Genomic DNA, 13087 nt, shown 5'->3' with positions numbered 1-13087 from the left:
TTCGGCCTATCAGGCTAAGTAAACAGTCCTCCAGCCAATCCAGGTGTCCTTGCATGGGATGGGAAGAATAGCCATAACACAGTCGTTATCAGGGAGTGATTGTTCGGCTCCAGCCTTGGGCCTGCAGCTGGCGCCGTGATGGGGGTCCGCAATGTTTATGTTGGTTTTGTTAATTTCCATGCGAGCAGCCCAGGAGAATTTTTCAGGCTGCTCTTTAAGACTCCGACACTGGCCTCTCGATCTCCCGTTGGAGAGTCGCGAGCCTCCCCATGATGGTATCAAACTTCTGTTCCATGGTGTTATTGTTCTTTTGATTCTGAGACCTCACAACTGCAGTGATCCGTTCCGTGATGTTTTCCAACTGTCGCTCAAGGGTCTCATTTTGAGCAGGCCCCTCTCTGATGTTTCCCCTCATACGCTCAATGGTGTTGTTTTGAGCCTTCACAGCAGCTGTAAGCGTCTCCAAGGTGTTGACCATATTACGTTCGTTGTGACAGGTTGCGCCTCGTTCCATTTCGATTCCAGCGGGCAGCCTTGGGGGGGTTTGAACAGCCGGTTCCGCTCTCTTATTTCTCCGATAAACCAGGGCTAAGCCAACTCCGATCAGCATGAACCCTGTTATCATGGTTCCGAATAGATAGATATCTTCAGCGTTATATGTGTGTTTTACAGTGTTGGGAAAGAAATGACACCCACCTCTCCCACAGGGGAATTGTAGAAAAGGGGAGAGGCAAAAGGGGTACATTGTATTTATAGGATTGCACCAAAGAAGAAGAAGAAAAGAATGAGGAGGGGCTCTAACTGATAATGAACATAACTACAGGCTTGGAGGTCCTAAAAGTCAGGTATAAAAGGAGAAGTTTGGGGGTTTAGAACACATTTTGTGTAATTATAACAATATGTGATTTATGACCCTGTTACATATGCTCAAATGTTATATCAGTGGTGTACAGGCAGCAGAAAGAATCAAGTCTGTGACTGAGTAGCTAAGTGCGGGGATAAGTCTGCTGAACGCTGCCTAAAACACAACAGAACACCAAGAAGTGTTGGCCCAAGGATCGGCCCCGGTAACGGGTACTTATTTAGACATTGGCCTTGAAATGTGAAAGAGAAATCAAAGACTATGCGATCTTTATTGTTGTGACTTATCACGTGATGAGAAATGTACCAGACGTCTTTGCCATCGTCAATCCCCTCAGAGCTGAGTTTAGCCACATAACTAGCTTGCTCTAACTTTAAGATCTGATCTCTGTATGAACGGCTTTGTCAGGATCTGTGGCTAATCGAGATTCAGTATTGCAAAGTCGTGACATGACTGCAGATGGAGGGACATACAAAAGACCTGCGCTTCAAAGCATTTTCTCAAAGTGGACCTTTTCCGATGTTAGTTCAGTACCTTTGGACTATAATGTCAGAGGGCTACAGTTACCGGCTGTGTCCTAGTCTCACCAGCAGGGGGCAGCCTCACGCTGCACGATAGTTTGCCATTTCTCGCGACACTTCTCCGCCCTCTGTGGTTCTTGTTCCTTGACGCGGTGGTGACATTGGCTTCATTTTCCGGACCGTTGTTCTGGCTGTCGTGTTGCCGAACCGAGCGGATCATTAATGATATCGAAAGGGAGAGTCCACGGTAAAGGTTCCAGGTGAGTGCAGCGACACGCGGAGCGGCTCCCCGAGGAGCTGTTAGCCGTTAGCTCCTCGGTGATCCTTTAAAACACGCAGTTAGAGTCTCAGCCCGAGAGAAGCTGGTTGATTGTGTGACTCTGATTAAACTGTGTTGTTGCCGCGGTTCGGTATAATTTCTGTCGAAGGTTAAAGGCGCCACAGACGCTAGCCGCGTTAGCCGGAACACTGTAACCTCGTTCCGAAATGTTAAAAATAAACTCTGAGGGGTCAGAGGTCATCCTTTTTAATTTAATGTGTTAAAATGCTGCTCCGTTCGCTTGTTTTACTTTGTATGAAATTCGTTTTTACATAATATGTATTTCTGGGATCCACTCTGTAATTCGGCTTAACCCAAACACGCTGATGCTTACCAGTTGTTACAAAACGTCGTCCTAAAGTCACCCTGGAAGTACTTAATTTAACCAAAGAAGGTGCAACAGAGGGAAGAGTGTGTGCGGCTGTTGTGTCAGCTGTGCAGATTATTGCGCGGCACACAATATTCTGCGGACTTTGGCTGCGCTGTGTCACGCTGCCGGTGGTTAATATGTTACGGATATCAGCTGCACTCAGCGACCCCATCGTCGCTTTATCTCGGCCTTTGGAATGTGTTCAGCGGATCCGCCTCGGTGCCCCCGGCCGGCCCCTCCCTGCTCTGGACACGGAGCGGGGGCCCCTCGCCAGCCCCTCGGCTAGTGGTTACCCAGTGGTAAGACTGGGTTCTCTCTAAACCACGCCCCTCGTAGAACTGTTCCTCCATTGGCTTAGCCTCCAAGCCCCCGCTCTGTAGCTTAATGCGTACGTGCCGGCCGGCAGGCAGTAATGGAGGGCTGTGGCTCCTCCTCCCGTGAGCTGTGGAGGAAAACACCAGAAACGCCGGCTCTGAGCGAGACTGCCTGCGGCTGAAACGGAGCTTTACCCCTGCAGTTTTACCGACACTGAGTCAGCATCAGGTAAAACCCCGCGGTTTACCGACTGTATTCCACTCTGTATGAGGCGGTGGTTATAAAACAGGAACCGAAAGAGACGGACTTGTGCTGCATTCGTAATTGACGGAGAAATTGTGTATTTTCTTATGAGTTGGTTCCTCGAGGCGCCCTTTAACTGCGTGTCAGTTTCATTTATGTGACAGGTGACGAAGAAAAGCTTCCCATGTTGACATTTTAGTTGTTTTTCTTATTCCTAAAGGAGCTGCTGAAAGCAGCAGGAGGCCCTGTTGGTGCTGGTAGAGTGCACGGAGAGCTGGTGTTGTATTTACAGCCTGCAGGAGCGCTGACACCACAAAATCAATCCCTATAATGCAGTCATTTTCATTTCACTGGTGACAGACTGTCAGTGTTCTGACTGCATTAACTGATCAATCAAGTCAGTACCTGCAGGTTCAGGCATGCGGTTGATTTACAGTAGAAGAAATGAGAGTGTGTGTGTGTGTGTGTGTGTGTGTGTGTGTGTGTGTGTGTGTGTGTGAGAGAGAGAGAGAGAAACTTCCTCAGGGGATTTATTTTTTCTGCAGACAAAGAAATAAATTCCAGCACTGCTCTAAAAATAGAGCTCGCTTCCTCAACCATCAGTCGTTATTGATGGTAAATATCAGGAACTAGTCGGTCTCGTTCATAGTTCTTTAGTTCACCTGCCAGGTCATAAATAAAGTCTGGATGTAACAGGTTCTATATCATAATGTCAGTCAGCTAAGCCCACAGGTGTTACACATTATTACACACACAGGTTTTGATCCGGCGTGTTTCCTTCAGCTTTTAATAAGTTGTGTCAGTAAGTTTCCATATGAAGTTCAGACGTGTTGTGAAGGAAAAGTTAACGCTGATGAGAAATGATCAGTACCAGCTGTTAGCCTGTGTTCTGCTGATCAGCTGATTATCACACAGGAAGTGGGTGAGAGTTGAGCTGGGGTCAAAGGTCACACAGTGAGGGTTATCAGCTGCAGACAAGCGTCTGTTTACAGCTGATACTAAGACACTGCTGCACCCTGAGACCCCACCCCCTCTAACAGCTGATTAACAGTTCACTGTGGAGGGTTTCTGCACATGCTCAGGAATGCATGTACTTTGTACTAATAATGCCAAACAGAGTATTCCTGTAAAGTACTTCATAGGGCTATTTAAAGTACTTTAGTACCTTTTTTGCGCCATGGACCGATTTATATCTGACAATATTTTCACGGACTAGCCTTTAAGGTGTCGTGGATACATACAACAAAATAAAGCCAGTACCGCTACCGAAAAAAGATCATAACACACGGGAAAAGACCCAGGGACACCGAGTTAACGATAAAAACCAAACGACTCACGGACCAGCCCGGGGGTTGGAGACCACTGCTTTAGTGTCTTTCATTACTTCCGTGTGTGAGTGTGTGTGTGTGTGTGTGTGCGCGCGCGCTAGTGATGGGTTAATCTAATTGGTTTGTGGCGAGCCGCGACCCTCTGACCAATCACGGAACACAATGCTGCAGCGTCCACAAACAGCTGATTGAACAGGAGGAGCTTCTATGGAAAGCTTTACTGTTGTTGTGTGAATGACTCAGAGGAGCCGCAGAGCTCGCTGTGTGACCGCGGCGGCTATTATTACCCCCTGAGGTCACAGGCGAGGAAGATGATGGTGTAGAAATAAAGCGAGGTCCTAAAGCGTGTAATCCTGAGAAGGGCTGGGCCATATCATACCATTCACGGTAATACCGGTGTAATGTTGGGCAACGACAAGAAAATGAAATTTGGGTAAAACGCACATGGCGGAAAAAGCACGGTGGCGACAGAGAATGAGAAGAGCGAGAGCGGATCGTTGAGTAAAACCATGAACCTGAACTGGTTTGTAAAAATGCTGCAGCTTCACTGGTGTGGAACTGGTTTAGCTTTCGTCCGTCAGATACACAACAAAGCACTATTTTTGGTAGCGCATGCTAGCGGGCCGTCGTTATTACCGTGTTGTTTGGAAAATACGGCGCACTTAAAATCAATCCTTTGATTTTTCTGACAGTCGACAGAGCCCCTTATAATCCCGTGTGCCTTATGTATGAACTCTGGTTGTGTTTACTGACCTCGAGACGATTTTATGTGCACGGCGCTCAAAAATCTGTCAGATGTTTCAGTACGACTTTGCTGAGCTACGAACTGTTAAATGTTTATATAACTTTAATGCAGATAAAAAACAGCTGCTTGTTTCAGTGGAAATACATTGATGTTTGTTTTGCACTAATAAAGTTGAGGAGTTGTAAAGTATTTTGTCTCGTGTCGATTATATCCTCAGTTATATCGTTATCGCAAATTTTCAAATGTATGTCGTGATAAATATTTTTGGTCATATCGCCCTGCTCTAATCCTGAGCACACTTTAAAGTCAGTCGTCAATTTCAGTGAAATCACCGTGCTGTCTCCACTTCCTGTTTTCTGTCCAGGATGTCGCTGGAGGTGCTGGCGGCGAGTGGCCTGAAGCAGTGCCAACAGGCCCAGGATCAGCTGGAGGATGCCATCGGTGCCGTGATGAAGGCGGAGCAGCAGCTGAGGGAGAATGCCAGAGAGGTGAGTGCCTCCTCTCTCTGAACAGGAAGTGCTTTAAGGCGTGATAACCCCAGTGTCACATGACCAGCGCAGTCAAGCCAAGGTATTTATTTTAAAGCAAGAACAGGAAGAGGCCCTTTCAGCAGATCAGATGGTAACGGCACAAATGTGTTCGACATGCCACGACACAGGAAATGCGTTGGCAGACTGAACCAAACGATTCCTGTTCAGTCGATCAATAAAGTTTGTGCCCAGCAAGTCTGTGTTGGATTAGAACAATTGATCAGTGATCAATAACTGAACTGCTGATAAGCTCACGTGAGTTTGTAAAATGTTTTCCTGCTGCGCTGCAGATGGGAGGAAGTGCAGGTCAGCTGATTCACAGGAAGCTCCTTGCTGAAACCTGGATCAGCTCACACGTTTTCTACCTGCTGTCCTGATCAGTGCTTTAGTTACCTGCCACCAAACGGAGCTGCTTGAAACTTTATTGACACCCAGATCATTTTACGGTGAAACACTTGTCCTGCTAAACTGCTGCGACTACTCAGCTGGCTCTGTGCCACGCCCCCTGTTTTTCATATCAAACCGTGAATCACTTGAGCTTTAAACACCTGAGGATTTACCTGTTGAGACCAACCAATCGCAGTTAGCCATCATCATCTTCATCACTGCTGACTCGGCAAGGCTGAAACCACCTGAAATCCTGCCTTTGTCTGCAGCTGAGCCACAGGTGAGGGAGAGGAAGAGGAGGGTCAGGGCGAGGCGGGTTATAAAGCCTGCAGAGGAGGTGAGAGGAGCTCAGAGGAGGTGAGAGGAGCTCAGAGGAGGTGAGAGCAGTGAAGTGCGACGTGCTGGACTTCATACTTTATCTCCAGGTAAAACTTCAGGCTCCGGCTCAGGTGTGCGTCCATGCTCGTTGGTTAGGGACTCACAGCTTCATCTCAGCTCCGTGATGTTTTGTTTTTTTCTGTGAGATAAACTTTATTTAAACTGAGCATAAACAACAGGACAGGCTGTTTTACTTTAACCTGTCAGCTGATCCACCTCCACAGGAAGGGGGAGCTCGCGTGTCCGTGTGAAAAAACTTTACTAACAAAAAGCTTTGTTTACGCTCTGTGATCACATGACTGTCCGCAGCGCTGCGAGGCTTCACGTTAGGACTGGGCAATATATCGAGTTTTTAAATGTATAGATATATTTTTATACGAGATATCACAATATCGTTTATATCGATATAGTCTATGTTACGATATGACTATACTTGTGGAGCCGCAAGTTTGCCTCTTTCGTCCACTTTTGTCTCTACTCGGCCTCGCGTCTCCTTCACTGAACACAACTCCCCCATCGCTTCACCTGCAGGCAACGGCAGGACGGACACGGCAGCTGCTCGGTAAAAAGAAAACATTTGGAGATTATTTTAGTGCTGTCAGCGTGACGTTAACGCCATAACTGCATTAACGGAGCAAATCTGTTACCGCAGATCGGCCTGTGCGTGGAGGCTGGACGGCGTTAACGAGCTAACCGGGCTAATGCGTTGACGCCTAAAATCCTTTAATTTTCTCAAAAATCGACAGTGTGCCTTATGTATGAATTCTGGTTGTGCTTACTGACCGCAAACCGATTTTCTGTGCTGCACGGCGCTCAGCAATCTGTCAAAAATGTTTGAGTACGACTTTGCTAAGCTACGGAGCCGCACTGCCTGATGGATTGTTGGAGCATTACGGCTGCGAGGAGCCTCGCGGAGTGATACGTACTCTGCTTGAGCGTAATGTTACCGTACTATGTGTGTATAAGGACCAAAGACGGCACCTGTTAAGAGACGTGGTTACGAAGCGGATTTCAAACTCCAGCCTGTCAGTCACGCAGTAGCTGTGAAATTTCTTTTGTTTTTCTCTGGAAGAATCTGTTTGGTTACTGAACATTTCACGTTTAGGTGTTGCTTAACACGTCTCACCTGTGCGTCCCCTCAGGTGCGCTCGGAGTTGCAGAGCTGCGTGAGCCGCCAGCAGGAGGCGCTGCGCTGCAGGGAGGTGTGGCTGCTGGGTCAGATTGAGCTGCTCGAACAAGTGAAGACGGAAACTCTGCAACAGCAGCTGCACCAGCTGCACCGGGTAACTGGGGGCGGGGCCTGTTTACCTGTGTTGACTGTTTGTTTACCTGTCTGCTTACCTGTGCTGTGTCTGTGCTGCAGCTCCGAGGTCAGTTTGACGTGATCGCCTACCAGCTGCAGAGCTCCAGCAGCAACGACCTGAACAACCAGCTGACCAGCTGCATGGAGAAGTACGTGCGCACACACACAAACACATGCACACACACAGATTTGTGGGCGCGTTCACACCTGAGCGGTCTGTTCTCCTTGCTGGTGCTCTCACCTGTTGGCGTAGCTGTCCCAGTCTGCACACCCTCAGTTAAGGCATGCAGTCAGGATTTCACTGTCTAATGTGATTACATCTGTGCTAAAAGCTGATGTAATCAGATTACTGACATACTGAGCTGGTTTTACCTGTAGACTCTCACCTGTAGGCATGTGTGTCAGGTGCGGTGCAGTCATGTGATCTTGTTGTCTTCTCCTGTGTGTGCAGGTTGTCCTCTCTGAGTCTCACTCCAGAGGAAACACCTGAGTTGAGTTTCCATGCCGACTCTCGCTCTCTGAAGCAGGCCATCACCTCATTTGGCAGCATCAACGCCCAGGTAACACTAACACACACACACACACACACACAGGTAACACACACACACACACACACACACACACACAGGTAACACACACACACAGGTAACACACACACACAGGTAACACACACACACACACACACACACACACACACACACACACACACAGGTCACACACACACACTGTGTTAGTGGATCTTTCAGGTGTGTTCTCTCTCCTTCCTGTTTACAGCTTGTGGAGGGTATATCCTCTCAGAGCTCCACCCACCTGAGACCTCAGGTGCAGAGTTGTCCAATCACAGCGAAGAAGCAGGTAAGTTGCGTCCTGGTGGTGATGGCGATAGTGATGAAAGCAAGGTGATGCTGATTGCGTCTCCCTCTCAGCAGATGGCTGAGCCCTCCTCTCTGAGCGATTGGCTGCTAGAATCTCAACCCGCCAACAGCTTCGCTCCCATTGGCTATCAGTCTAGCACAGACCCGCAGGATTGGCTGCTGTCACAGAAGGAGAGTAAGGTGAGTGCTAAGGTGTGTTACCTGAGAACAGGCTCTGACCTCAGGCCGTGCCTCTCACCTGCTTTACTTCCTGTTTCTGTAACAGACTTCCTGTCCCGTGATGGCTTCCATGAACTTCATGAAAGCCTGGGGTCAGCTCAGGGACTTGGAGGCGTGGCTTATTCAAGACCCCTCCCCCAACCGGGAGAGAAGCGTCAGCAGCTGTAGCTCCTCCTTCTCCATCGAGAAGATCGACGAAATGGAGCTGTCCGCCGCAGCTGAGGAGGAGCTGAACGACTGGCTTGTTACCCCGCCTACTGCTGCCATGGAGACCATGTCGGACGCCGAACGTTGGCAGCGTGTCTTTAAGCCGTTTGAGGAAAGCTGGTCAACCGATGATTGGCTGTCGCCAGTGAGCCGTTCAATCGGCGACTGCTCGTCGTGCTGTCAGACCATCAGCGCAGTGGAGATTGAAAACCTCGGCAAGCTCAAGTGCCTGAAGACCACGCCTACCTCAGGCACCACCTCGCCCACTTCTCCCGTCCCCGTGTCGATGCCAGCGTCTCTGGAGGTGTGGTTGCAGAAGACGCCGCCGACGCTGCAGACCTGCCGCGCCAACGAGCTCTGCTCCGCCTACTCGGCCTGCGTCTGCGAGGAGAACTGCGGCAAGGATGCGCTGAGCCGCTGGCTGCTGCAGCAGGAGGACCGCGACAAGAATGGCGTCCCCAAGAACACCCCGCCCACTGCCAAGAGCGCCACGGCCACACCCTTCCACCGAGAGCAGGAACAGAAGGTAAGAGCCGATCAGTCAGCTCTGCTGTGACACTTCAGTAAGAATTAGGTGATTGATTAATTGATCAACTGATTGACAGGTTCAGGCCATCCTGGAGGCGTGGCTCCACCCCAGCACCGGCTCCACTCCCTCCAGCTCTCCTCTGCAGGCTTTCACCTCCTCGCTCTCCGGCTGGGTGGCAGCTGAGGAGGAGAAGGCGAGCCGGGAGGAGAACGGTTCCTCCTCGTCTCTCTTCCAGAGCCCCCTGGAGACGGACCTGTGGCTATTTCCACGGAAGAGCCCAGCGCCCGATTCCGCAGTGCCGCCCCAGGAGGAGGAGGAGGAAGAGGACAAGTGGCTGCTGAGGAAGAGGAGTCAAGCTCAGGTGAGCACAGCTGGAGCTGAACACACACGTGGTTTGGTTGCTGCTCGCTTCCGGCTTCCTGACTGCTTCTTGTTTCCTCTTTAGGAACGCCTCGCTGTGGCGCTGCCCACCATGTGTGACCTGTTCTCTTGCATGAAGGTGGGCGGAGACAAAGAGAAGTGGCTGCACAGATCTCCCGTACAGGTGAGTCACCTGCACCGTGTGACGTGGTGTGTATGTGGGTCTGTCTGGGTCTGCCTGTCTCACCTGTGTCTCCTGCAGATGTGATGATGATGACGACGATGATGCTTCTTCTTCTCTGGAGTCACTTTATCGCTGATCAGCGCACACGATCTCATCTGTCTAACCGTCGTCGCTGACGCCTTTTTCTCCTTTCTGTGACATCATCATGTAGTGCCGCTACCCACCATTGATCGCCAGTCAGCAACAGCCTAAAGCCCCTTTCAGATGTAGCTGGCCCCGCCCTTTGATTAACGTGGCAGGAAGCAGGATGTAGGACTCTGAAAGGGGCCTCAGCAGTTTCATCAGGTGAAAGTTCATATGGCTACAGAGGGTGTGGTGAGACGTTTCAGCTTCTAATCAATAACCGATCAGTCACCAATCAATAATCAGCATTTAGAGCTGCGAGTGTTTCGCTTATTGTGGAAGAGATGAGGGGGCGGGACTATATGGAAGAGTGCGTGGGGTGTATTTTAAACATAAATTAGACTTTATTTTATAATACGACTGATGTCACTTCCTTTAACCACATTTTTGTTTTTCTAAAACCTGCTGACATCACAGAGACTCACTTCCTGTCTGGCCTGCAGGCTTCCATCCTGTAACGTGGTTTGTTGGCATAAGAGGGACTCTGTTTCCCAGAGTGCTTTGTTGGAAGAAGCTGTGCAGGCTGGTCACGTGACTCTGGTCAGCGATTGGTGCTTTCCATTGCAGCTCTCGTGTGAGGGGGCGGGCGTTATCACATATAGCTGTGGTGTCATCACTTTTTTTCCTGCTGTGATTCTCTACAGTAATAAAGTTTTCTGACATCATCACTGTGTCTGTGACATCACTGTAAGGTACCCGTAGTTTCCAGGTGTATCTGTGTTCAAACTGGCTGTGACACTGAGCCCAGCGCAGCGGTTTGACTTTGTGTTCGATGTTTCTTTAAACAGGACGGAGTAGGGCTGTGCCATATGACCAAAATCTCATATCCCGATGTAAGACATCTGTCGTCCTGACAACGATATAAATCACAAAAATGTAACATTTTCTGTGAATCTCGGGCAGCTCGACTTGCGTGAAGTGTTTCCAGCTGTGCGTCATGTAGCTGAGTCGAGTGTTTTAACCGATGCATGAAACGATACATTTTTAGACATAAGTTGTAACGGCGCCATTTTCTTTGTGAGTATTTATTACACGGCTGCAGGGAAAAGCCTGTTCTAACGTTTGAGTCTAAGCTTTATTTTTTAGCACCTGGCGTCTCTTTTTTTTTTTAAATTCTCATCTGTAAATAATCTGCTCTTTCACGTGATTCAGTTTATTTTGAAAAGTCTCAACAGGATCTTGAGCTTTATTGTGAAAGGTTTATGTGGAACATAAACAAGCGGACACGCGATGCTGTTACCGTCGTTGTTGCTAACGACAACGCATGAAAACAGGCGCTTGTCTGTCCTAGTGTGGTTATATTACATATAAGAAAAAGAGAGAACTTTAAGAACTTAATAATAACTACAGTGACATCAGAACATGAACAAATATTGCTGTAAACAGTTTATTTTGCGACACCACGAAACAAACGACAGCGTAAAATGAAACGATGGATGTTTTTATATCGTCATCTGATATATATCGTTATATCGAACAGCCCTAGGACGGAGGCAGCGAGACACTCAGGTACACCTGAGAGAGGAACATGCACCTGTGTCAGCTGATCAGCTGGAACTGAAACCAGTTTGACTCCCCAAATGTCAGCTGACCTGTTCGACCTGAAACTTTTTTATACTCAGACGTGAACAGCTCGAGGCTCGGCAGGCTGCCGGGAGTTAATCGATCCAAATGCAGATCGATACTATCTCATCACAGTCAGCCAGGCTTTTAAATGAGTGAACTTTATTGACAGTAACAGCAGCTTTCACACAGGTGGGTCACATGATTTAACAGGAAGCTAAACAGCAAACGTACAGAAAGGCAGTAATCAGAAAGGAAGGGTTGGAAATGAGGCTGGTTGCTGATGATAAACTTCCTGTTTACTGCTGCTGGTGAGGTCACACCCTTCATCAGGAGAACGCTGATAGGGACTGATGACATCACTTGAAGCTGGGGGCTACAAGGGACAGAGAAGCAGGGACTCGAATTAATAAAGTTTTTGAGTCCGAGGATGTGTGACCCCTGCGGCGCGTGACTTATTGACCTCTAACATCGCTATCAGCGGGCTGTGGGCGGTGCAGCGCAGACCTTCAACACTGAAGTGATTAAGAGGAGTTTCCCACCTTTATCGATGTTTGCAACAAGCACGTTTGTTTCAATAAAGTTTGCTCTGGTACAAACAGCTGTTAAATGTTCTGCTTGAGTTCAGAAACACGTTGCTGTCCAGAGCGCAGGTGTGCAACAGAACAAACAAACACCTCAGGGGGAGGGGAGACTGACTGGATAATAAATTTGAGCTGTTTCGCAGTGACCTTTGACCTTCAGCTGAGTCCATACAGCTGTGTTTGTGTGTCCTTCAGGCTTATCGGGAAAACCCATCACTGAGGTCGGAATGAGCAGGAGTGGGTTATACAATCAGCAGCCATTGTCGACCACCCGAGGGGGCGTGGCCCATCTTGACCTCAGCAGCTGGTGGCCTTGTTCCTGTGCTGCCAGGATTAGTGCCTCGGTCTTTCAGTCCAGACACTGGCTGTGTTTTTCTGAGCTCACGTCTTTTTTTCTTTTTCTTTTTTTTACTTTTTGGGGGTTTTTTTCAGCTTCACTTCTCTATTTTCTCTATTTTCTGTCTCTTTCCTGTTTCAGTTTCAGGGTTTTTTTATAGGTTTGACCAGCTGTTTGTGTGACGTTTCTCTCAAAACAACAAACCTTTATTAATGCTACACAAGTTAAAATGATGAAAGTTTCAGAGAAATTCACGAGCTGATCCATAAAAATGATGAAAGCTTGAAGCAGTAAAACTGCATGACGGTTGTTACGTGTGACAACATGAATTCAGATTGTTTTTGAGTGTTTGCAGCTTCAGACTTTTAAAGTAAACCTGAGCTTTAATCACATATCAATAACATAAAACCGCATCAGCCGGGGCCAAAGAGGACAGGAAGTTCACACTGACAGGAAATGACGCTGCTGGTTTTGATGAGGGGGAACATATAGAGATGCATCTGGTCGATCGGTATGGATCAATAACAGCACTGATTCTTTAAGAGCAAACGGAGACAGAACCATCAGTCTAAGCAGACTCCCTCCTGCTCCTGCTGAAGCTCCAGGGTTTGTGTCCCAGTGTGTCCCAGGAACTGGTCCCACCTCCTCCCATGGTCCGCTTCATGTCTTCATCACAGCTCTTGCTTTGGATCAGCTAACAGCAGGTCATTTTTCTCCTTCTGTTGAACTCTGAGCAGACACCGCC

General features: G+C 48.5%; 1 protein-coding gene across 3 annotated transcripts; it reads left to right on the top strand.

Annotated features, from left to right (window-relative positions):
* The first annotated feature begins 1483 nt into the window (after nt 1-1483).
* On the top strand, nt 1484-10523 carry ncoa4 (nuclear receptor coactivator 4). Of its 3 annotated transcripts, none has more exons than XM_085295943.1 (11): nt 1484-1643; nt 5068-5191; nt 7141-7281; nt 7362-7450; nt 7753-7861; nt 8076-8156; nt 8231-8356; nt 8442-9128; nt 9208-9492; nt 9577-9675; nt 9754-10523. In XM_085295943.1, exons 1-11 carry the CDS (start codon nt 1606-1608, stop codon nt 9757-9759), a joined length of 1785 nt encoding a protein of 594 aa, XP_085152069.1. In that variant the 5' UTR covers nt 1484-1605; the 3' UTR covers nt 9760-10523. The 3 variants fall into 3 exon arrangements, with proteins under 3 accessions (XP_085152069.1, XP_085152068.1, XP_085152070.1); XM_085295942.1 differs by having other exon boundaries at nt 8228-8356; XM_085295944.1 differs by lacking the exon at nt 1484-1643 and adding an exon at nt 2458-2615 and having other exon boundaries at nt 8228-8356.
* Nucleotides 10524-13087: the final 2564 nt, after the last annotated feature.

The sequence above is a fragment of the Mchenga conophoros genome, linkage group LG13, assembly GCF_057382185.1.
Source record: "Mchenga conophoros isolate Kocher_MC1m ecotype Shallow Benthic linkage group LG13, M_conophoros_male_GT1.1, whole genome shotgun sequence".
Taxonomy (NCBI): domain Eukaryota; kingdom Metazoa; phylum Chordata; class Actinopteri; order Cichliformes; family Cichlidae; genus Mchenga; species Mchenga conophoros.
The sequence above is the reverse complement of the archived record's forward strand: the minus strand, read 5'-3'. Positions and strand labels throughout refer to the sequence as shown.